Source organism: Cygnus olor, chromosome 5 (assembly GCF_009769625.2).
Source record: "Cygnus olor isolate bCygOlo1 chromosome 5, bCygOlo1.pri.v2, whole genome shotgun sequence".
NCBI classification, from domain to species: Eukaryota; Metazoa; Chordata; class Aves; order Anseriformes; family Anatidae; genus Cygnus; species Cygnus olor.
The window spans coordinates 17,110,975-17,137,088 of record NC_049173.1 but is presented as its reverse complement, the minus strand read 5'-3'; the positions used below and the strand labels follow the sequence as shown (position 1 = coordinate 17,137,088).

General features: G+C 39.3%; 1 protein-coding gene across 6 annotated transcripts in view; it reads right to left on the bottom strand.

The window, feature by feature from the left end:
• Positions 1–4,855: 4,855 nt before the first annotated feature.
• Positions 4,856–26,114, bottom strand: part of TC2N (tandem C2 domains, nuclear) — a 33,426-nt gene continuing 12,167 nt past the window's right edge. For 5 of the 6 annotated variants that reach the window (XM_040559156.1, XM_040559153.1, XM_040559157.1 and 2 more), the window contains 11 exons: positions 23,066–23,202; positions 22,172–22,405; positions 18,373–18,537; positions 15,735–15,826; positions 15,022–15,097; positions 14,034–14,134; positions 13,136–13,252; positions 12,164–12,355; positions 10,195–10,309; positions 9,515–9,714; positions 4,856–7,157 (listed from right to left, as the gene is read on the bottom strand). In XM_040559156.1, coding sequence (XP_040415090.1) covers positions 7,047–7,157; positions 9,515–9,714; positions 10,195–10,309; positions 12,164–12,355; positions 13,136–13,252; positions 14,034–14,134; positions 15,022–15,097; positions 15,735–15,826; positions 18,373–18,537; positions 22,172–22,405; positions 23,066–23,132 — 1,470 coding nt within the window. In that variant the 5' untranslated portion in view covers positions 23,133–23,202 and the 3' untranslated portion in view covers positions 4,856–7,046. The remainder of the gene's footprint in view (positions 7,158–9,514; positions 9,715–10,194; positions 10,310–12,163; positions 12,356–13,135; positions 13,253–14,033; positions 14,135–15,021; positions 15,098–15,734; positions 15,827–18,372; positions 18,538–22,171; positions 22,406–23,065; positions 23,203–26,114) is intronic. The other variant, XM_040559158.1, reaches the window with a different exon arrangement.

Sequence of the window (26,114 nt, the reverse complement as noted above, 5' to 3'; positions counted from 1 at the left end):
TAAAAAGGCGTTATCATTGCCTGTGAGCTTTAATGGATTCCTAATTAGATGTGCATGCCGAAAATCAGAAGAGTATCTGATGTCTGCCTCTACTGGTGATTTTATTAGCAAGAAATGAAGTTTTAAAAACATTTCTTTATACTAAACTTAACTGAATATCTGCTTCTGCTTTTAATAAATGGTGATTTCAAGGTAAATCAATATTCTCTTCACCCAAGGAGATCTTTAAAACAGCTTTACTGTGAAACCCCACAAGTGGCCAGCTTCATAGCATACTGCTCCAAAATACCTATGCTTTAACAAATGCAACTTCAGAGAAACAGCTTAAGCTGCCTTGAGAACTAGTACCGCTGGAATTGTGACCAGCAATGACCTGAAAAGCCTCCCTGGATTGGGAGAGAACAGAGGAAAGCACAGCTGAGCCCCAGGTCCTGAAGCAGCATAGCCTGTTTTCTCTCATTCTCTCCAAGGCCCACAATAATTTTTGAGCCCATTAGTCATCTCAGTCAAATTTAACTGATGACAGAGATGTCACTGATAATTCTGTTCCCAAAGCTTTTAAGGAAAAAACAACATTAGAGGTAGAGGAGGGAGAGTCAGCTCTTGGTTTCCCAGCTGATGGAAGAGCTGACACAAGCTCACTTTTTGTTAGAAACCAGAGAATCTATCCGGAAGAGGAACCGTAACTACCTGAAGTGCAGAAAAAAGATTCAGGAAGGTCTACCCCTATTTGAGCACCGCAGTCAATCAGCCATGAGGAACTAATCCATAGGCAATCAGGCATAATTAGGTTGAGAGCTCAAAGGTCAATGAACACATCAGAACGAAGCATTATTTAATTACAAAGAGGACGAATTCAGCCTCATACCAGGGAAGTACTGAAAGAACGTAAGCAAATATCGAAGTGCGTAATCATCTATCTAAAGTCACGTCAAATAAAAGCTCTGTCAATAGTTACAGGCACGTTACACTGTTTTTCAAAACAAAACTGCTTTTATTTCACCTCCTTCGCTACCGCCCTTTAACAGTCCCCCACCCAACCTGTCCTTCTGGCAGGAAAAGGGGCAGATAAGCAGGACTGGTGTTTGAAGGACTAATGAATGCTAACACAGGGGAGACCCAGCCCTGCTTTCTGCCCATGCCGTTTTCTTCTTGTGCTCTGTATCTCAAACTGAGGGTTCTTTCTTCTCTATGACACGTGACAAGGCTTGGCTATAATTAAACCTAACATTCCTATGACTCCTATTTTTTAAAGGCTCCCAAGCTATTTGTCAGTGCTCTGCTCCGTAGAAACCTGTCAGCCACAGAATTCCTGCTATGGAAAATTTCCCTATCTAGTTGCTCCATAGTTCCAGAGAGTTTCTGAAGGTAAGAACAGAAAGTACAACATGACTACCCCTCCCTTTGGGTATCTGGCAAGGGTTTCCAGTCCCCAGGCTAACAAGTGTTTCCCAGGTCATATACACGGGAGGTAGGAGCCTCTCTCCGCTTGGAGGTGCAGATCTCATCACAACTTCCTCAAGCTGTTAACCCTTGGTGTAACAGCACAGATAATGGCAGTCAAGCAAGCAGACTGTCCTCTAAGGTCAGAAGCACAAACAGCTTGCTCCTTCTCTTCTTGCCATTCAAAATGATTTCCTAAGGTATTTTTAGAGGAGGAAGAATGCAAGCAAAAATACCCAGATACACGAGAGGCTGCAACCGATTTATCCCAGCATTGTATTCAATGCCAGTAGACAACATGGAAATCCAGGGAGCTCCAAAAGCTCCATGCCGTACATGTTGCAAGCAAATATAGCTCAGGAATGCAGAGCACCAGATGTGATCCGAGTGCTAGGACTGAAAGCCTTCTGCTTTTTCAGCTAGTTCTTTAAACTCCGAAAGAAGGGCAGGAGTATTGCTGGTCCCAACACCAGATAAAGAAAAGGGGAAACGTTACTAGATAATCAGAAAGTTAGTTGCACAAGCAGACATCATTTAAAAGATGTATTTATACTTCAAGAGCAAGAAGAGCACTCTGCAGGGAAATAAAAGGAAGGAAGAAGCTGCACAGTTAGACATATGAAAAAAAAAAAATCAGGATGCAGGATTTGTTTGAAAGCCGCTGATATCCATATAAAGTACTGCATTATGTATAAGAGATGCAGATCCATTTTCAATGAAATTAAGTTTCTACAGAAACATCACTGTGGACAGATTTTTAGATTTTTGAAAAACATTAAAAAAAAATAAGCTGTCTGTAACCTTTTGTGAGATAAGTAATACCATCACAACGCTGAACTAACCAGAAGAGCTAGAAGACTAGCTGCTGCTGCTGAATGCAATGGGAGTTTTGCCATGGGTTGTGAGAGACCGTGGACTGTCCCTCAGTGTAAGCTGGAGAGAAGAATGTAAATCTGCTGGAGCAATATTTGTGGAACATGGTGCTGATTTTAGTGATGGCTTTTTCCATATACCGAGCATGAGATCATGTACAGGGCTGTATTTACATGGTGATGTAATTTTACAGCAGAAGCTGGAAAAACAAGGAGGGTATATCATGTCCAGCCTGATTTATGCCAAGCTTTCCACAACTATGCAGCCTCCCTCCAATGTCATACATACTTTGGCAAGAAGAAAGTAAGAAGTGGGACAACCCTGCCCCCAATTTCTAGACAACCTTATGCTTTGGCTGCAAAATCAACTCGTAACTCAAATGCAACCTCTGTCGGGCAGACAGTCCTTAAGTCAAACAGCATATGTGCTTAATTGAATGCTTACCAAATTACCTTTTGTTTTATACAAACGTCCTCCCAACAAAAGAGCAAACTAGGGACTGCCTAATGGATTTAGCAGGATGGCACTGTTCACATTGTGATCACAGAAGATATACTCAAATACAATTATTTTCCAACTAATGTTTTACAGCATTGTGGTTTAAGAGCTGTTACACCCACTCATCTTTTGAGGTAGAATCTTACATTTTTTTCCTTAAAAGGCATGCCATGCCATGCTTTTGAGATGTAAAGACTTGAAAAATAAACTTTTTGGCCTCGTTCACGTACAGAATGCTCTTAATCACAATTAAACAAACTTAAAACAGAACTGTTTAATTAACCAATGCAATTGTGTACACACAATTTGAAAAATCTGGTTTGTCTACAGTTGGTTTCTAATTAAGCAGGCACAGATCTCCCTATGAATAACATTTAATGTAAGATTGTAACTGTTGTTCCAGTTGACCTACATCCATTTTTGTGCTGATTTAAATAAAACTGATGCAGCTTCTGAACCTCTGTTGCTTTCATAAAGATTGCTATAAGAAGCTGAGTGAGTTACTATCTAGAAGCAACACCAAAATCCACCTATAAACCACATGTACAACCTTCACAATAGTATTTTTCAGTGACAGTAAACTTCGGTGTAACTTATAAAAAAAATTATAAAATAGTGGCTGACCATGCATTAAAGGGACAACATGCAGCTGTCACCTTTAGAAGAGTGCTCCAAGACACCTTTTTTCCTTCTACTGAATGTATCCTTGAGTACATAAACTTCCTTGCTAACTTATGTCATAGATTGGTCTTCATAATTTTCTCCTTCTAGTAGGCTGCCTTAGTGTCAAATAAGCCAATAAGCTAATAAGGTCTTCTAACTGGTTGATTCTACCATACCACAAATTATTTTCTGTCACAATCCTGTTCAACAATCAACCAATGTGGGCACACCCCAGAATCCTGTCACCATGCATGTGGCACGTGAAGGAGGCTAGAAGGAAAGGTCTTTGTAGATTTCCATCTCCATTCACATGCACTGCCTCATGTAAATAACCTACTGGCAGTCCCCAGCCTCCAGAACAGTCCAATGCATTGCAAACAATCCTCTGGACATCCCCTTTACCCGTCAGATGTCCTCCAAAGCACCAAAACAGATGTTATCAGGAGGACTGGAGAGTTGTTTCAGATAGTGATGGGTTGGTTTGGAGCACAGCTTTGGTCTATTTACAAGGTAAATGCTGATGCAATGAATGGGCATTTCTGGTTTTTCAGCTGGGCAGGTCCCTCTTCATTCCTAGATGATTTTCCTTGGTTGTGCACGGAAAGAGATTTCCTGGTTTCTTCCCAGGATCTTGGGAGCCAGTAATTAGGAGACAAGTAAGACATGAGTTAAAAAAAGAACAGCCCAAAAGAAGTTTCTTTTCCTCCTCACCTCTACCCCACCACATCCTACAGGGCTGGAGTGCACTCAGGAGACAGGCATCCCAATGCCCAGCTGCCAGGCTTTCAGTGAGGGAATGTGCACTGAATCAGCTGAGACTAGGAACGAGTAGAGCCAAATTTTGCACAGTGGGACAAATACATGATTGCTTTCTAAATCAGTTTGCTCAAGAACACTGTAGTGCTCTGGGCATATTGGGGAACACATCCACGCAACAAGCAACTTAAATGCAACTTAAGAGAAGAATAAAGATGTAACTTTTTTTCTGAAGAAGAGACCAGAATTTCAGACTAGTTGAGTAACTTCAGAGCTGATAAACAGCGGAGAAAACTTTTTCCCCCCCCCCAACTCTTCAGAATTCATTGCATCCTTACATGAATGCACACACTAACACAGAAAGCCTGAACAGCTGGAAATGAGCACATGATGAAGCAGAGCCTCAGAGTACGTTCTTCAGAGTGCTCTAGTACCTGGCTGCATCTTACAGAAGAAGCCTCATATACATCCACAACATGTCGGCCACCAATGCCCCCACATGCAACACTACAAGAAAAAAATAGTTCCATTTGTCAGCATTTTCTCAGACAAAAAGGTAGGATTTGAACTTCAGTTTGTGATGACAGCAAACGCAATTGAAAAAAGAGATGGATTATTTTGTGTTCTTAACTTTTATTATAAACACGCAGATTAAATATTAACATAGGAAAAACGAGACGTTACTAGTTAGGCCTTTATAAGGCTAAGTGTCCTAAAAATAGCCAACAAAGTCCATTTTACACAATATCCACTGAGCTGGCAATTGCTGTAGAGCCACTTTTGTGGTGACTGTATCCTCCAAAACACTGGAATATTCCCTGTCCTCTCTTTCAAAGGGAACAGCATTCTGCATAAGGAAACAGTTTGCACTTTTGTTTACCGCAGTTCAGCCACAATGAATAAAAAAGATCCACGTATTCAAGTGAAGACACTCCAAGAACATCAGCTCAGTCCAATTCCCTTTTTCATTTTACCTGACAGGCCAGGCTCATCCCAAGTACCATAGCTGGATGAAAGCTGGCATTGCAAGTCCAGACCCAGTGGGCTTAGTGGGAACTCTGCAAGGAGCATCTGTAAGAGCAAGAACCAATGTCTGTTCTCCAAGTAACATGCAAAAACTGTTTCAGTTCATTTATAAAAACTGGTCAAAAAGCTGAGCTTGTAAGAGCCTAGAAAAGTCCTTTTGTTTTCTAATTTTGAAAACCTTAAATTTCACCAACAAAAATCTAGATGGTTTAAGTTTAAAAAGCTTCAATTAACAACTGATGAAAAGATTAAGATTCCTTTTTTTCCCCTTTTTGCCTTTATTTGAAGTCAAAATGGCTAAAATAAAGCAGCTTTGAGCTCTCTGCTTAAAAACAACATGCTTTCCTGTTACAGTGTTTTCTCTGCCCCCCACTGTTCCTTTGCCTTCAAGCAGTGAGTGCTCTCACCACCACTCCAGTCCTTGTGTCAGATGTTTGAATGGTTTCCAAGTTATAAAAAAGATACTGTTATTCAGTGTCTATACAAACACATACTTGAGCAGCTCAGACAGCCAACACTAAATGTGTAAGCACTGAATTTAATGGAATATATTTTTGTTAAATCCAGTAGTTAATGCAGTGCAAAAAGGTCTTTGTTTTTATAAGTATATATTATATACTATATACATGGCATTTTCCCCCCTTAATAATAACTATGAATAGACCACTGAAAATATGGGGACTAGTAGAAAAATAATCTTTGGATTTTATAGGAAAAATATCATTTGCAATAAAAATATGGTAATTTCTTCTTGCTGAAAACAAGTAACAAATATATACCCACACATATTTTCAGCACCCTGTACATGTAACAAATATTTATGCAGTAGTAGCCCATCTTTTAAACAAAACCCAATTCCTTTACTGTTCTGCTTTTTAATTAGCATAAAAAAGCACTTATATCAGTAAATATTTGCTTACTCCTTAGTATGTTGGTCTGGCTTTTAGTAAACTAAGCAAATGGTAGAAGACTGTTGATTAGATAGGAAGTCATTTACTTATTAGAATTATATATAATAAAAATAATTTATCTAAAAAATCTGGCCCTGATCCTAGGCAGAGTTGATACCTCTTTGCATTATTCCACTCATTCCAACTAGCAGTCACCAAACAAAGCAAATCTGGAGGGCCCCACTTGAAAAGATCACAGTTAGTCAGAGAAACTTGTTTTTCAATCCCTCTGTTTAAACTAGTGAGAAGGATGGGGGAAAACCCAAGATACTGGCACACTGTGCAACCCTTCACCAGAGGCAAAGATTAGAAAAGCCGCTGGGTGCTGCATTATTGCATTGCTCCCTTTATGCCTCCTGCTACAGCCACAGCTTTCCCACTTGCTGAGGCACACATTACTCTGGTCAAATGGTGTCAATACACGTGCAGCCACAGAGGCTTAGAGGTACCTAGGATCAAGCCACTAATCAGACTGATTCTCATGGAAAAAAATCTTGTCTTTGCCAAAGACAAGATTACAGATGAGGATGAAGTCTGTGACTAGTAAAGACTGGGTTTCTATACTCTTGCAGAGCCTAAAAGGAGCAAATATTTATTTTTCCTGGTGGATTTTTAAATATCAAGTGAGTGCTCTTCCCATTTTCTAAGTCTTCCTCTTAATAATATTTAAGCCAGTATTTCTCTTTGTGAAACTTAATTTTTCCAGTTAACATGGAGGTGTTGATTCAGTGGAGTCCTTCTGAACAACTTGTGTAGACAATATTTTTCTTTAAATTTATACTATTTTAAAAAGCATATCTTTGTAGAAAAATCAGTCCTGAGTTTCATCTCCAGTCTTCAAGATGGACCAAGGCTGTACCATTTAACAACAACTTTTTCAGGGTTAGCGATGGTATCTTCCCACTGCTCTACTGCTTCACTGTTATTGCTATCAGAACTTATCCAGATCTGCAGTAAGAAATAAAAAGAGAAATAAAATTGAGTTTACCTGCTGTAACAGTGGCCCAGACTTTGTTAGATCCAAACAAATACCATGAAAGTGTAGAATGAGATGCAACATGTAGACTGTGACCAAAGTATTAGCAACAAATACAGTTCTGTTAAGACTAACATAATTTGGCTTTCAGCTGGGAACACAGGCAGTCTGTGTTTACATTTAGTCTCTAAACAAATATGAATTAGAGAACTCACTACACACTAATGTTTCCCTACTTAATAACATATTTTAAGTCAAGCATTCCTTGCTCCATTCAAATTGATGTGCTGGGGTCAAGGACCCATCAGGGCAGTGATGTCTCTCCAGACCACGCACTCAAACTCCAGTTGGCAGCAAGCCACCTGGCACCCAGAGTTAGCTGTCCAGCATTTTCATGAGCATTTAAAATTGCACACTCCAACAGACAGGGCCAAACCTGCATTCCACAGAGGTTACTAACTTGCCTGTATCACACATAGTCACGCAGTAAGAGTCCATTTCTTCTTGGTATTCAATTAATGGATAGCGGCCCTTAAACAAGGAAATGAAGTACAAGTAGGAAGTTTTTCCCCTGAACAGTATCACCAGCTTCCATTGCCAAAAGAATTCTGCTTATGTAAGTAGGTATCGTTATTTACGGGACTCTATTTCCTCCACTCTTCCAAGAATGAGTCGTTTTTAATAATTCTCAGAAACCTGCACCATGAAGTACATTTAGCCCACACTGCTGAGGCATGATTCCTCAAGAAGTGAGAATAATGCCTTCCAGAATACCACAGACAGCTGATGTTTCATCCACAGAGATTCAACATACATCTTGCTCATGATTAAAGACATGCCCATAAATGCAGCCTAATCGAAGTGTTGTCTGTTTTAGAACAGCATCCAATTAAACATCATTCTCTGAAGAACCATGTTAATAGATCCAGCTATATTCATCTTTTTCCAGCTACCCAGCCAATTGCTTAAAGTACATTTTTCCCTGAGCCATATTTTATGTCTTCATGTGTTATGTGGCAATGTCTGCCTGCATGAGCTGAAACAACCTTTCCAAATAATCTCTGAAGAGCAGAAGTAGCTCATTTCCTCCCCGTAAAAATAAGACCCATGATTAAATGAAACTCATCAGATTGAGATGACCCCACATATTGCTTAGTGACTGCAAAATCATACCCAGTTAGTTTTGCCCCAAAGTAGCACAGCTAGCTAGCACACTTTTTTCTTTCTGTTCCAAATCCAATTCTACCAACAGAATCACAGAAAGATGGAACACGTGTGACATGATACTTGATAGAATAGAGGAAGGTCACGTAACTCTTGCTGGCACATCATTTCTATAGCAGATCAGCATCTCCTGCAAGTGAACGTGTGCACCATGCACAAGATCCACTGCCAGGATGGGGAGCTACCATTTTCTGCACCTAAGGATAGTGCAGTCCTTCAGCTGGTAAGGGACTTTACAGTTGGAACCTCAAAATCAATTCCCCGTTATTCATTTATGTATATATTAAAATTCTACTAGTACATCTACCTGGGTCAGGGAAAGCACTGAGCATTAAGAACAAATGTGTCTCATTATACTATGGGAAAAAAAGGAGAGAAAGAAGGGACAGAATAATGGTCAATTAGAACAACTAGGGAAAGAGTGCAGAGAGAATAAAAGGAGACCAGACTTTCAATTTTTATGGTGGTTAAATACATATGTTCACATAAATGCTTTCAAAGAGATACGACAGAAGTTCCAGTTGGAAAAAAAAAGGTGGGTTGGGGGGGGAGAGCATTCAACTAATCTTTTTGTTTGTTCACATTATCACTTGATCATACACATTCAGAACATTATGCTGACTTCAGCATTGTTGTACCCAGAAAGGCAGTCTGCTATTGTAGCTGTTGACATTTCCCTTCTACACACACCTGTTTGTGAGTGTGCTAGTACTGTAAGCCAACACACCTTCTTTCTGTAGAGGACGTTGTAGGTTGTGGAGCTGGTGTGAATGCTATGTTTGTTTTCTTTAGAAAGCCTAGAGGCAAGAAGGACATCATACATCTGTCTGTAAGAAGCAATCTTTTACATAACAACACTCCACACAAAAATGGCATAAAAGAGTTCTTTTTAAAAGAAAGATCAAATGCCAACATGCATTCTGATGTTCGTGCATGTTTAAGAGCCAGTACTATTCCTTCTTGGATTAAAGCCAGAAGATTTTATTAGAATTCACTATTTTCCTATATGCCACCTTATTTAAAGTATTTTAAAATTCATACAAAAAAAAATCTTGTGGAACTGGATTTTAAGCAAAGCATTTCATGTTAGATAGCAGAAACCAACCTGTCCTAGGAAGTGTTTTCTTCTCACTGAGCTTCTGCTGTAGAGTTTGATGAGAAAACTAATTCCTTGTTCAGCTTGGCTAACTGGAAAAATCATCATTTCTTCCCACCTCACTTGGCCGTTAGTAGATTTCAGAAGACGTGTCTTCTTCTTATACATCAGCCCTTCTGTACTAAACATTCCAACTTTAACAAAGAAATCTAGCACAAAGTAAAAAAGAGGGAGGGGGAAAAAGGGCATAACACACAAAGGGTTACTCACAAACATACCCAAAGAGGAACTGACAAGATCCACATGTATTGTTCAAATTGCAACAGTTTCCCAAAAGTCTGGCCAAAAGAATTGTACAATAGCTTTCCTGACTGGTCACACAGTGTGTTCACTAGTATTGAACTGATTAACATGTATCCAAACAGCAAGTGCAAACTAATGCTCTTGTATGTCAGGATTAATACTGGGATAAAAATCTTCCAAAATACATAAATGCGTAGCTTCAAACCAAACAAAATGTAATCAAGTAAGACATCTGTGGAAACAAGCCTTGGCAATAGAAATCTACTGCACAATATGTTAGTTTGAGGTTTGTAAGGAATGTTATCGATTGCCAACCCATTTGAGCAGCATTTTACCTGTTACAAATGGTTTTAGACAGGAGGCATGAGACAATCGATGTAACTTACATAAAGACAGCGGTGTAGATGAAATTGGAAGGTTTTGTGCTTCAAGAATCTGTAACTGAATCCTCCTGTTTATTGCTTGAAAACAAGTTCCTACTTGAAGCTCTGCACGGCACACCTACAAGCAGAAGAATGTTGCCATAACATCTGGATTAAGTTGCTTATAAACTCAGGAAATGCAGGAATTCTGTTATATGTTGGGCTCCCACATTTCTATCTGGGATTTCCTGGACAGAAATATAAGTATGTGTTGTATATACAACCTGCAGATGCACAGTAAGTAAATGCACCTTGCACTTGTCACAGCTGCAGTACACGTGCTCCACTGATGCACTGCTTATGTACAGTGCATATATGACCCTAATGGGCTGCAGCGAGAGGTACTGGACAAATAAACCTCAAATTTCACCTGGGAGATTCCTCAATGGTAAGAGTGGACACACAGAGGAAAAACCCGACACGCAGTAGTAGCTCTACTAAACGTGGATGTGAAAGAGAGAGAACAGGCATGCTCCACTAACAGAAAACCTTTGGACTTCCCCTTCCACCCTTTTGAATTTTGTAATATGAAGATACAAGCAACACTTTACGTAGATACAAGGCCCTGTCATTTAATGTCAGGAATGCTTAGGATGACAGCATGCTGTGGATTTTCCTGTGTTGTAGAAGTACATGTGTTTCACATGCTTAGACACACAAACACAGACACACATTCTGAGTCTACTGAAAGCTCCAGTCCGATTTTTTTTTTAATAAAGAATTTTTGCTAGTGACAAAGTTGCCTTGAGGTCCTCATTACTCTTCTGCCAGAGGCTAATGTACTCTGGACACAGTAAGAACATCAGGAGTGAGCCAGTGGAGTGAGACCCAGCTTTTCAGAAAGCCTCCAGTTAAAAGCCCTGTGCTAGTCCTGGTTCCCTTCAAGTTCTCATGGACTTCAGAGATGGAAAAATGCACCAAGAAAGAGTGCAACATGTCAGATAAAGAAATCAGGTTCCAGTTCACTTATGAGAACCAAATTCTCCTTGCAGCTCAGCCACAAAATTTCTGTGTAAACATGAGAGGAAGCACATGGATGCAGTGTCTGGAGAGCTCTTGGATATAATGGTGAGGAAAGCCAACACAGGCACAGACACAATGAGACAGGATGAAGTGGCTTCTCAAACAGCTTCCTCTTTCACTTAATCTGTAGCAAGTTACTGCTTTTGAAGCACAACTTTTTAGAACTACAAATGTCAAGTATAACTTATGTTAGAAATCAAGAGTGTCACTCATATTACTTACACATTTAGATAAAATTTGCTTTTGAATCGCTAATTCAAGTTTAATTTGTTGAAAATACAAATGTCTAGACACAATCTGTAAAAGAAACAAACAAAGTGGGAGCAGGGGGAAAGGAAATCCCACTGTGAAAATGACATTTGACAACCACCTGTTTTTTATTACTGTAATGGAAATGAACTGCTTGAATTATTACTTCACAGCATGTAATCTGAATATTAAAATATATATATACACACACACATATATATATATATATATATGCGGTTTCAAGCCACTGAAGATCTTAGCACTTTTCTTCCATAAAAGAATCAAATTCCATTTGCTGTGAGCTCTTGCTGCTAGTCCTACGGATCTTCTGATGCTTTTTTGGTAGGAAAAGGCAATTACTCGGTGCCCTTTGCTGAAAGTCTTCCCAGAACGTCCCTCCCTCCAGCTGTGGGCCATGTTGTGGGAGAGCTAGTTCTAGCTCTTTTCCCAGAAACAGCTGCAGTTTATGACCATAATAGTGATGCGCCTAGTTCAAAAGCCTGCATTTTTTTTCCATCAAATGCCCCCCATCCAAGAAAGCAGAAAAAAACCCAACTGTGTTTGCTGTTAACAATGAATTATTACTGAATTATTCTACTTCTGTTTCCAACAACTCTTTCTACGTGATATGACAATACACTTTTGTGGTATTAGCACTTACAGATGATTTGGAAGGAGGAGATATATCCAGCCAATGACTTGACTCCTCTGAGCTGAGCTCCCGCAATGCCAAGGAGCACTCTCCAATTGTTCTTCTCCTAGGAGCCTGTGTCTGGATTTTAAATACCAATCTGACAGCCTGGAGGCTTTGCAGTTTAATAGCAAATACAAAAGTTTCCATAAATTCAATGTCCTAAAAAGAAAGACACAGAGGTAATATCATCTTTATAAAGAGTCACACTGAACCCAAAACCTAGAAATAAAGACTTCCTGGTCTTATAGCAACTGCTCTTGGATACCATTTCGAGTTGTCATGGAAAGGTGTGCTTTTACAGTGGCTAAGTTCACACAGAACTTGCCATCTCATTGTCACAGCCTGGCAGGCAATACTCTGGATTCTTGTTCACTACCAGAATGAGCTGAGGCTCTCCCTTATGGAGCTTTACAACAGCTTACACACATTATGACAGAAAATCCTCCAGAGGCCTTTTGCTTCAGTCTCTCTGCTCATTTTATATTCTTCCACATTTGATTCACGTTATGGGATGTTTACATTGCTTCACCTCGCTCCCCCTCACCCCAAGCCCTTTCATCTTCCTATACTGGCACCATCAGGACTCCTGTGCCACATGACCCACATGACCCATTTTTACTACTTTCTGTAGAGACAAAGCATGAACTTTGTCTCCTGCCCTAGCGAGGCGCTGGAAGCAGTACATCATCATCTACCTTCCCCAGGAAGAATATGCATCTAACGGTGTGTGCAGGTTTCCTCCAATCCCCCACCATTCAGCTGCGAAGACCAGCATGGTTCAGTCCCCTATGAGTGTATCCCACACCTGTCCTGCAGACTTAGGAAAGGAGGTATGCAAGAGAGGATAAGAGCGGAGGAAGTGGAACAAGCCATTTAAAGGGATTTGGAGAAAGGATATGGGGATGAGGATTTCTTGGTGTTTTTCTTGCTTCTACTTACATTGCACCCTTCCTTGGCAGAGGATTTGAACTGCACTGGTTTAGGCAGTGTGAGAATTCCCTTGACATAGATAAGAGGATTTTCTCCACAACTAGAAGGCCAGCTCAGGTCTTTGCACTACAACATTGGAAACAGAATCAGCAGAGACAATGTAAGCCTCCAGCTTTCAGACAACTTAAAAACACAAGGTCTTCTACACTGCTGTAATTCCTGTAATACTGAATGCAAATTAGAGCTGGTGTAATGATTATGTCACTTCAGAACATTTAATAATTTACTTTCACAGCAGAGAGTAAAAAGTGAAATCACTAAAATCTGCTGAATCATTCTGTGGGAATTTGACAGCATATAAATCGTGAAATCCCTTATGTAATCTTGCAAATGTATCATTTGGTATAGTCACAAGGTTTCTGAGTACTCTAAGTTCCATTACCTAAAAATTAATCAGTTCCTGGAAGTGTATAAACGAGTCAGCATAACAGCATCACATTAGTTAACAAAAAAACTGCAAGAGCTATACAACCTTGAAGTGCTATTACAGTTCTACCCTGAAGGAACTACTAGATTTAGTCAGACAAATGGTGCCTCCAAATTTTGCTCCAATTTGCTGCCTCCATATTTCCACAGGAAAATTTCTATAGCAGGACCAGCATATAACCTTCTCAGGTTCCCTACCCATGCCAAACAGTTTCTCACTCCAAAATAAGACCATTTGACTGAACTGTGCTTATATTAATCCTTAGGGATAATTTTCTTTTTCCTTTTTCTCCTCAAAGTATTCCTTAATTCTCATTACTCTTGCTAAACAGACTCTCTGTTACCCTAACACTAAATATAGTAAAATAGTCGAGTAAACAATAATCAGGTTATTTATGTTTGCTTATTTATAATTACTTACATGTAAAACTGTGATCCAGATCTGTTCCGCAGAAGAAACGTAACACAGCTTTACATTCAGTCTTCCAAAGTCTCGTTCATCACCTGATAATGTAATAGTATCTGTGGAAAAAAAGCCAATTAGTGTTTTTAGAAGCAATACAGTATCTTAAAAAATTATTCCAAGAGTAGGGGAATTCATTACTAGGTGGACTGCCTATCTTTGAAAACTTCTCTCAACTTAAGTTTGACATATCTTAACACCTGTTAAGTTAATAACTTATGCTATACGCAAACACCTTTTAGAAAGTAGAAGAGCACGTTCCTGACACACCCAAAACACATTTAGAATCTATCACTTCCCTTAATCACTTTCACTGTTAAGTTTATAGATTGGCCTGCTATTTATCTTTCTCAACCAGGCTAATAAGCATTTTACTGTTACACTTTTCTCTAAGAGCCACTTAATACCCAGTGTTTCTCTATTTCATTGAGGACACTGTGTGAAATTCTGACTTTCATAAAGGAGACTTTTGTGGGCGCTTGAATTGTTTTTGAGGATTTATTTTGCATCATCTCCACTTTTTCAGCATTCCTTTATTACTAAGGATACTATTTTTTTCATGCAATATTCTTGAATAATTCTCAATGTAATACGAGTACTATGTTCCAAATACTTTCTACAGAAAAATACAGATACATGGAAAAGGACTAGAGCTGTGACCAAGGTGCCACATCCTATCCTAACAGAAAACTTGTAATTTCTTAGTTCACTGGGGTAGTAAATCCAGGGATCAATTTCTCAAAAGCACGAAGACTTGCACTCCTTTGAAGGCCCAATTTACTCAACCTCCTGATAACAGGAACATGCAAGTTGTAAACTCTTAATTTCAAATTGTGAAGTAATTTCCAAAGTGACTTGTTACTCATCTCAAAACAAACAAACAAACAACATTAAGACAGCTTAACATTGCAAGTATTTCATTACAAGTTAAACAAACAAACCATACCAAGACTCCTGTTACTGCCTTGTGATTCCTTCCTGGAGGAGGTACTGCTAGGTACACTGGAGAATGAATCGTATCTCTGGGGAGGGGAAAAGAAAAAAAAAAACACAACAAAAACCCACCACTTCAGTAAGAGCAATAGATGCAGAAAGCCAGAGATTCTGCTATCAGATAAGACATGATGAAAACAAAGTAACAAGCAGTTTCAAATCTTTGTTTCCCTACTAAACTCTTGATCTAGCATGATATTACTGCCTTGACGCAAAGAGCTGATACAGGACACATTAGGCCAACTCAGATATTTTACTTACTGATACACAACGCTGTGTTATGTAACAGATGATTATTTGGGAAAAAACAAACAAACAGAGCACTGTTTTTTTGCATAAATAGAAACTTTTAGTGTTCCACTTTTCAAGTGATGGGAGAAATAACAAAATCAGGAACCACAGACTCTTCTTCTGTCCTGACTAAAAGCCTACTCAAGTTTCTCAGCAGCTTTGTTGGACTACAACGGCAGTAGCTAGAGGAGGCATCAGGAAAATAAATACTTAAAGTCAGTCAAGGTATTGAACTTCTCCCTTTAGCCCTTCCAGTGCACAGTACAGTGCCCTTCAGTGTTTCCTCTGAAACACCATGCAACAAAAACAGATACACCAAATGTGCTGAGATTTCGGTAGAACTGAGGTTACACGTAAGGTACAAGAAGTACTCACCTTCATGAATCGATGAGGTGGGCTTCTGAGATCAAACATTGAATGACTTAAATCAAGCGATCCAGGCAAACCACTAGTTCTTAAATCGTTAACTAAAGAGACAAAAAGAACAGTACATATCATGTCATTGCTAGAAAAAATATTATTCCATATTTAAAACTTGTGAATTTCACAAACTACTGAAAAACAGATACACAGTTCTTTATTCCTTCACTCAAGCCTGCAAATTTGTCCTCGTTTTGGCTGGGATAGTGCTAATCCTCCTCATAGTACCTGGTATGGTGCTGTGTTTTGGATTTAAGATGAAAATCATGTTGATAAAACAATGATGTTTTAGTTATTGTTTGTGCAAGTGTTGTTTGACTTTTCTGCATCTCACACTGCCCTGTCAGCGAGGAGGTTGAGGGTCACAAAAGAAGAGGGCCACAAAGTTGATCAGAGGGCTGGAACACCTCTCTAATGAAGAAAGACTGAGAGAGCTGGGGCTGTTCAGCCTGAAGAAGAGAAGGTTCGGGGGTGGCCTTACTGCAGCTTTTCAGTACTTAAAGGGAGTTTATAAAAAAGATAGAGAACAACTTTTCAAGGCCAGATTGGATGAGGCCCTGAGCAACCTGATCTAGTGGGTGGTGTCCCTGCCCATGGCAGGGGGGCTGGAACTTGGTGATCTTTAAGGTCCCTTCCAACCCGAGCCATTCTATGACTCTGAGTTGTCTGGGAGTGGACCACTGTTTCTTAGGGACGGGCTGGGCATTGTTTGGCTGGTGGTGAGCAATTGCATTATTGCATTGTGCATCACTTTTTTTTTCTTCTTTTCCTATTTATTTATTTATTATTAAACTGTCCTTATCTCAACCTACAAGTTCTCCCTCTTTTACCTTTTACAATTCTCTCCCCCATTCCACATGGGCGAACAGCTATGTGGTACTTAGCTGCCTGTTGGGTTAAACCACGACAAGGTTGTAAATCACTGAAATGTTTTAAAGACAGCACAATTTGCTATGTGTTCTTAGTAAAGCTGGTTAAAGTTTTTGAAGAACCTTAGGGAGAACACGGGGACAAGGAGGAGAGATGGTGCCTTTTTCAAAAACTTAAGTTTTGAATGGAAAAAAAATAATAGCTTTTACACTGAGAAAGCTGTCTGTAAAATATAAAGCAGCAGAAAAAAATCAATCATAAAGATATTTTGCTTACAAAAAATTACTGCAATTTTGGAAGAATATTAATCAATTTATTTTTCAGTTATTTGTTAAGATGAAGAGGGGGGACTTCACATGCAAATTCAGAGACTTCACTTCATACTTTCCAAATAAACACATTCTGTACTTTTAAGTCAACTCAAATTAAAAGTATCACAACACTTAGTGCAACAAAATAGGCTTAGAGTTTTGCCTAGAGTCTACAGATACACACAAAGAAAATAATCTAGCTTTTGAAACAGCTGTTAAAAAACTCTGGAGGAAGAAGACATTATAACTGTACTCTAGACATACTTAAGTGACCTTTCTTGTGTTTGAGCTTACCAAGACAAAAACTAGTGAAGTGTTTACTTGGCTTGAAGAAAAACGGAGAAAGAGATGATGAACTGAAGGGAAGATGTTCAAGACAATTTTATGAAACCATTTGGCTCCCACAGGTGCTTGCAAAGCCTAGCAAAACCATATGTGTGCTTAAATTATACATGTGTTTTGTTCTCCTCTTAAAAATATATATATATGGAGTAGTCTTTTCATTTAGTTTCTATGGTGATTCAAAATTAATTTTAAAACAGGACACTGACTGAGACATTTTTCCTAGCTGTAAAAGAAGCATGCTGTACCTTTCTAACAAACACGTCTTTAAAAATGCATGCTGTTGCCAGCTTGCTATCTGATGGAGATCTGTGTACATTTCTTCGAGCATGAATTTTCTGAATGGGTTTACCTTAGCAATCACTTACAGCATGCAACACTTAATCATCTACTTTACTGTAAACAGCATGCATTATACAAGATACATAAACCAATGAACAGTACAGAGGTTTTACCTAGGTAGCCAAACACTTTGTATCTAAACTTTTACTGATCGTATCTCACAGCCCTCCCCTGTTATTAAACATACCTGCACAGTAAGAACTGGAGACATTTCTACACCTTCAACAGCAAAGTACATAAAAGCTGGCATACAGCATCACTTCCCATTTTGTTCCTATTCTCACAATCTGCTCCTGAATGTTTATTTAGCGCTTGTTTCCCTCTCCATATATATGTTCCTCAAGTACTCTTCCACTCGACATACTACTTGATTTCCTTGTTCCTTCTCCCTCAAATACTCCTCTTACTGGTAGCTAGACTCTTGGTACTACAACGTGTTTTGGATCAAAGGCAGCTACACTAGCTCGCTTTGCCAATATGCCTACTGTTGTGTGATGCATACAAGCCTTATTAAGCCCCCAACTGACAGAAAGTAACAGCACAGCTGGAAATCAAGCAGAGCCCGCTCCACAGATCAACTCACTAACCGGGAAATGTCTGTAGTATACAGACTAGTTTGAGAATTGCTATAATCAAACATGTCTTCTGTAGTCTAATGAATTTTTCTCTTACCTATGCACAGTGTGAACTGGAGGAAGACAGAAAAGTAAGAGTGCAGTTCTTCTCACCTGATCCGTATAATTTCCTATTATGTGATTTTGGTTGGAAACGCCTAATCAGATCTGGTGAAACATGCTGCTCCAAATAGAATGGGTTGTACACAGCATACTGGGGCCACTGGTACATGCTGCGCATTTCTGCTTTCCGATCACCAAATGAAGCTCTGGCAGATTCTGTGGAGCACAAGTAAACATCAGATGCAAGAGTTCCAGACATAACACATGCTGCTTGTTTTCATAAGGCAGGCTGAGTGCCTTCAGGGCAAGGACAAAATATTTCATTATTATCTGCTTCAACGAAAGGAAAAAAAAAAAAGAAAAGAAAACAGACATATATTACGTCAGATTTCAACAGCATGCTAGGAAATATTGGAATGAAATTGGCCATAAAAATCTATGCATACCCTGTCTTGAAGTGTTCCACGATAGATGCCTAACCAGTTAAAATACAGAAGGCTCTAAAGACAAAGACCAAGACGGAAATTCACCAGAAAAGTAGGGCCACGCATACAGAAAACCTCTGACTTATTTGGCTACAATCCCCCAGGGTATTCCTAATTGGCTAATGGGCCCACAGTCCTTTAGGAGGGTCTTCCGTGGAAAGATAATGCAACTTGCAACTGCAGTCTCCTTGTCATCCAATTTCCATAGGAAGTGTGTCAGTGGTAAAATTACTGGTCCAAAATGACTTGAATTGTTGGCTGAGACACAAGAAGACAGATTTGAGAATGCTTGAATCCCAGCCGTTTACTCAGACCATTACTGCACAGCTGCCCTGCTTTTCTTTCCTTTATAATTATTTCAGACAAGACATGCACTCCTTGGTCAGCAGAACAGCAAAGAACACCACTGTAGTACTTCATTTTGTCTGTCTGGAGCGAAAAGAAGCCTTGCAATAAAAAGTCGAGTAGAGAAGGGGGATGGGGTGACCTGGAATCTGCCAAGCTCTGACATTTGCTTCCTTCATGTCACCTCTCTGGATTTCAGCCTACCTGTGAAATAGCTCATTACTCCATTACCAAGTGCCTTCAATTCTTCACGTGTTACACCATAAGGGGCAAACATTATTACTATAAAATTCTTTCCTCCGGGTGGTAGCAGAGTAAGTAAAATAGAGTAACTCGAACAGTGAGGTGGGACATGAGAGATGGTAAAGCAAGAATTCAAGTAATATGGACTCCAGCAGAACCCATATGAGGGTGAACGCTAGAAGTGAGGCTGTGAAGTTTTGCTGCACAACAGGTGACGGAAAATTCAATGTTCCAGCCCAGGAGCACACTCCCTTCTGCTAGCTTACTTCTGCGAGAGCATGAGACATGCTGCAGTGAATACTGAGAAGGGCTGCCAGAACTTAACTTCTTTAAGGAGGAATGCCAAGAGCTAACACTGAGCATGTCCTGTTTCAATAAAGGAAAATGGTCAGACATGCACAGAAAATGGAGTGGAATAAGGGAAGAACTTGGACTTCTACAGATATTTAACAACAGTCTAAGAAACAAATACTCTAGTGGTTTTATTTTTTGGGGTTTTTGTTTTAAATATGTTGGTGCTTTGGTTAATGTAAAGAAGGAATGACAGCACACTTCTCTATATTTAGTAAATCTTCCTAAAAGTAAACTTTGCATTTTAAACACAGCTTTAATGAGGCTTAAAAGCTGTACTTTCCAAATATAAATACTTACTTTTTAAAAAGAAATGGAAGCTGCCTACTTGACATAAGATCCACTTTTCAAATATTTATTCAAGAATTTAAAATATTTGCTCAAGAGAGACAATTATGAACAGTCAGGTCATCCTGCCAGAAGATCTTTGGCTTTATAGCCTAAAGGGCCACTCTGTTCACTAGGTCCTTCGGAAATGATGATGAAGCATAATTCCCAATGAAGCCAAGTCACTGGTTTATAAGTCATTGACTGATAAGATTTTGTAGAACAGCAAGAATAAAGAAAACATTTATCTAAAGGTTGTTAAACACATCTTCCTTCTCCCTTCCCCCTGGAGAACCCTGGTGCCTCAGAGTCCCTTATGGACTTATCTGTACAGTATCTTGAGGATGAAGTAAGATCAAGCAAGACAAAGTATGAACCCAGATCCTGTAAGAAAGACAATTTACCAGGAGCATGTCCTGCATTCCCATACCTTGTCCAAGTACTCTTTACAAGAACTAGCTACTGAAGAACATATACAACAAGCAATCCCTCGGGACAACAGCTCTGCCAGGTGGGTGGCAGAGAGCAGCCTCACACATCAGGATTGCTTTCTGCTGGCCATCTGTGGGAAAACCTGAAGCAGGTCAGGCTCAGAGACAAGGAGGGCCTTGTATTTTCCAACTCCAACCATTAGGGTGCTGCCCGTTTGTGGCTGGTGAGGTGGGCATCATAAATAAAACCCACTGAGAGACCAGGTACAGAATGGCTGATCTATACCAATCAGCTCTGCGATACTGATTAGCTTGGCCCCTGTGCTAGTGTTATTAGCAGGGGTGGGTGAGGAAGAGGAGAAAGTCTGGTAGCAGGAGAGAAGCAAGGGACAAGAAGCAACAGCAAAGACCTAGGGAGAAGGGAGAATGATGGGAGTAAAACCACACAAACAGAAAAAGGTAGCACTGCATTAGTTATTATGCAACATGTGGCTGATTTTTTTCAGTTACTGAAGTTCCCACCCTCAGAAAAGAAATCCAGTCACATGAGACTAAAAACATATTATCAGCTCATCATGTCCTTGAGGCAAAGCAGCTCTAGAGAAAGCAACTGCTCAGTTATGCCCTTGTACCAAAATTTTCCCTTATCTAAACCTACACATCTCTGGAGAAGACCTCAAGTCCTCATCATCTCCAGTGATAGTACGTGCCCTCTAACTCGTGTTACTGGGCCGTGCTCCCATTCTTTTAAAATGCCACTGTGCCTAAATTGCATACATGTCATTTCAGCTGTGCAAGCACGGGTCTGACAGAGGTTGAAGTATAAGACTGTTGTGAGCAAAGTATCATATCATCATATGCAACCCATATACTGCTGAGACCTTACCCCCGGCCACCCAAAGAGTAACAGAAAGAACAGGAAATAGAAAAAAACAACATACAAAAATGAAAAACAAAAATAAAAAACACTTTCCTCCAAGTATTAGCATATGCTTCCTGTTGATGAAATTTGAAAAGGAAGATGTGTTAGTATGCTAAAACTTATCAGTACATTAAACGCAAAAGACTACCCTCCTTCCTTCCTTAAGTGATCTGAATAATGGTGATGTGTTAGGTTTTTTTCTTGCCTCCATAAATTCTTTCATAGACCTTTGCCTTTCTTCAATGTTTTCCAATACTTTGAGTATGAACACTAGTGTGCAATCCCCCCTTTCCATTTAATTCATGCAAGATCACGAAGATTCATACTGGGTAACATCCTTCCCAAAAGCACTCTGGATGTCCAGAGAGAAGAGCCACAAGACCAGGCTTCTAGAAAAGTTTTGCAAACGTATGTTTTCAGTAGAAATACTTGATAACTTTCAAGGTGTAGCAGATACTAAATATCTATTTTGGAGTCCTATGACAGACTAAATAAAACAAGAAAGACATACTCCTCCTCTAAATTTCTATAAGCTGAACAGTAAATATAGCTAACACAGAAACAGCGAAGGAGATACCATTGTGTTACAATGCACAAAATAAGAAATTTCTCTCACAAAAATAAAGTTTCTCAGTCTTTGGCTAGAAAGTGACACTGGTTAACATACCTAATGAAGTACAGTATTTTTTATTCAGGTTTTCCCCACAGAAACACATACTATTTCAGCAATACTTTTTATATTTTACCTTGAATCCCTCCAGCATGTGAGGCACTAGGAAGGTTTTTGGGCTGTACATAAGCCAGTTTGAATGGGGGGACCACAAATGGTACTTCCTGACCATCCAAGGGCAGTTTAGAAAGCAGATAATCCTCTGAACAGCCAACTTGCCGCTTCACTGACACAGAAGACAATGGAGGTTGCTCTACAATAGCTGGCTTTCTTGCAGCTACTGCTTCAGATTCCTGTACCATGGAAACTGCTAAAAATAAAGAGCAAGAAAAACAGACAGTCCACATATGCGTTAAAATTTGAAAATACTGTGAACAGATCTCTTTAATTTAATAGAATCTGTGCTTGATACATTACTTAACTGCTGCTAGCATTCAGTTTTACTAGCATTCAGGAGTAGCACTTGGAAAAGATATTCATCTTCATGATACCTGTACTAATATAAATTTCACTGCCCAAGCTTGTATATTTATAGCTGCCTTTCTCTTAGTAAATTTTTAGAGGAGGCATTCTATACACTTGTATAGAACAGTTTTGCGAACAACTAAGCCACCAAAGAAAATCCTGACAGCAAATCTGCAGGCAGTTAAAAGGAAAAAAAGAAAAAAAGTGTTCACTTTTAGAGAGCTTGAGAGACACAAGACCTTCACATGACCTTAGGTAAAGAAGCTGGCTTTTTGGACAGCATTTCAGGCTGCAAGGAGCAGACTTCAGATAAGTGTTATTCTTCAGTTCCAGTTCATAACACTAACAAGCATGTGTCCAATCTCCAAGTGGAGGTATGGAATGACTTTCGGATGTTGTAAAAGAATTCAAGTTTATCAGGAGTGACAAAATAATTTTATTAATGGGAAATCTCATCACCCAGAATGACAAAACCCTTAGTCAATGTGATTATGTCGGAACTCACGATCGTTTTCTTCTTTTTCCGCATAGAAGCACCATTTACAGCAGTTCTTTATATATTCTTTCGCCATTGTTTTCAGTGTCGCAATGTAGAAGAAACCACAATCAAAGATCCACCATAGCTATCAAACCTGAAAAACACTATAAAAGCAACTGTATTAGATGACAATACTTGAAATTAAAATGCAATAATATGTTATTGAATATGTGATTGCTAATTTGATTCAGTCCCTGAGTCAATGACAGTTATGTCAGTCACAAATGGATCAGAGTCATCAGATTTCTCTAACTGAGACAATTATTAGTTTACATAAAGGCACAGGGAAAGAGAAACTCACCTTAACATGCAGTATGCCAGTACTTTCAGTGACCCACTCAAATAGGTACCCTTCTTTCAGGAACACTAAAATTCTCCTCATATTTGTGTGTGTCACTGGGCTTTGCAATTTACTCAGCTCTACATCTGTTTTGATATGCTTTGGCAAGTCATTTGTAAGATGTTTCCCTTGGTCATGTTTCTTCTGTTCTCTTTTCCTCATGTAGAACGTTAACATACGTAGCCATTTACATTTTTGACTCTACATACTCCATATTTTACATTTGAAAACAGTCTTTACGAATGATGCCAAAATTGCCTTCTTTGAGGAACTACTGCTTTCTCATAATTGTATACACATGAAACCGAAGACCTGTTTTATTATATAATTGTCTGCTATGTGCACAGAAATAGAGAGCACTGGCTTCCAGCAAACCAAGAGGCATGCAATCTACTGAAGAGCGAGATCAAGTCTATAACAGCTGGTTAACATTAAAATAACTTTATGACAATGCTAACTGGCCTCATTTAAGTGTCTTTATTTATACACTTATGTTGTCTTTTCAGAAGGACACAGACAGCTGTGTTGCCTCTTGTCCAAAACTTTAGCCGCCTAAGTCTAGCCCTTTTACATGTACCTAAAGTACACACGGTTCTTTGCACAGAATACCCAAGACATGACGCCAGCTCCTCAGAGGTTAGCAGAAGACACCGAAGACAGCATGAACAGAAGTTGGAGGGATGGGAAAGATGACAAGTAGGAGAAAGGGGGATAGCACAGAGAGAAGATGACAGTTGCACAGAAATGGACAGGTTTGCCTGGTTATCTCAGTCACAGGAAACTGCTGGAAGTTTCCATGCCCCAGCCAGAAGCTATTCCTACCTGCAGGTTGAACAGCACAGTCCTTTTGTTTGTATGGGTATTCAAAGACAGCCAGGGAACCACACAAATACTGATAAGAGAAATAACACCAATATCTCAACTATCAACCAAAACCTTTTCTTTCACTACTCCCCCACTCCCACAAATTAATTTGGATGCCAAATGGAAATATCAGGCACCTTATCTAACTTAGAAAACGTGCTTTCTTCTCTTAACATTACTTATTGCCATGCGTAGGTGCAACTGAATGTTACCAACAGACGTGTCAATGTGCAAATAATGACCTAATACAACACATCCTTACTGGCCCAATCTTTTGCACTCTTCAGTACTCTCAGAATTGCTACTTATATTTTAAGTTGTGGGCTTTGAAAGGTCACGAGTGCATATGGCTTTGTGTAGAAGGCTTGAATTAACTTCTCATCTTTAAAATACGAGTGTGAAATATAATGAAGGTTTGTTATTATGACTATATAACTGTTCCAGAATTACTCTTAATTATAAGCTTTCACAGAATACTGATTAGAAGGAAGTTCTTTAAATTCCCATTAGACCCAAACTTAAGTAAATCATTATTCTACTGCAGCAAGGACCTAAGGGAGTTTTTGGTTTAATGCAACTTCTCTGAGAATTGTTGCTATTTTTACTACTGACATTAATTACTTCCTCTAATTTTATTCTGCTCTTTATGCCCAATAGACCAAAATGAACAAGATGCAAGGGACCTGAACAGAAAAACCTCAGAAGAAGCCTGAAGAAGACTGGTACATATTATTCTGGAAAACAGAACACTACTGAGGAGCTTACAGAGCTTAAGAACACCCAAAAATACTTCTTAAAGTAGGGTACTGCATTGCTATCTGGTTACAAAGGGACACCATTACTCTGCACAGAATCCCCCACTCAAAATTGCTCATGAGTTTAAGTAAAGGATGAGATTCATATTGCAAATCTGGGGAGATGATACCACCCAAGCACAGAACCTGCTGCACCTTTACACAAAAAGAGGCACAAGGATCTCTCATGAAATTCTCCACACTTCTAAGAATAAATTTTTCACCTCTCCTCCACCCTCTGAAGTGTACTCACGATAGCTAAGCATGCTACAATTCAAAGTTTACTTTAAGGTTCCCATGCAGTGATTTTCCTTCCCAGCTGTTATCAGTGCACAGCTGGAGTTAATATGCTTTCCTCTTGTTCACCATGTTTAAACTGGGCTGAAACAGCTGCTTCGTTTGCTCTCAGCTTTGCAACAACGGTATCTAAGTGTCAGTGGCAGTTTGCTCAGGCAAAACAATCTTTTATCTCAAAGCGTCCAGACTGAATTTATTCACTACTGGTAGTGAAGGAACCAAAATGTTAGTAACCACCCAGCTTTCCAGCTACATGAAGTGGAAAAATTAGTTTTTCTGCATCAGAGAAAATTCAGTTTATGGTAGTAATTTCTTTCCCCTGAATTTCTTAGCTGGAGCCATAAATGTGAGTCAGTAAATAAATACAAATCACCATTTACAAGCAGTTGCCTTCCCATCACTGGGTTGAGTCCCTTTGTTCGAAAGAAAGGCTATATATTGGTGTTGACGATCTAACAGTAATAATGCAGTTCTCTATCTTTTGCACTCCTAACTGTGAAATATGTGGCCTTTTTAATGTAAGACTAAGCAGCCCGTGATATTCTTAGACCATAATCCACTCCCCACCCCCCATTTTATAGATAAGGAAACATTCATACATTTCTTTCTATCTGCAGACAAATATAAAAGCAATTCGTCACTGCCTCTTCTACAGAAAAGTACACTCCAATATTGCTATTTCCAGATTGTTGTTTTGTAGGCAGGGCATTATCAGTAGCCA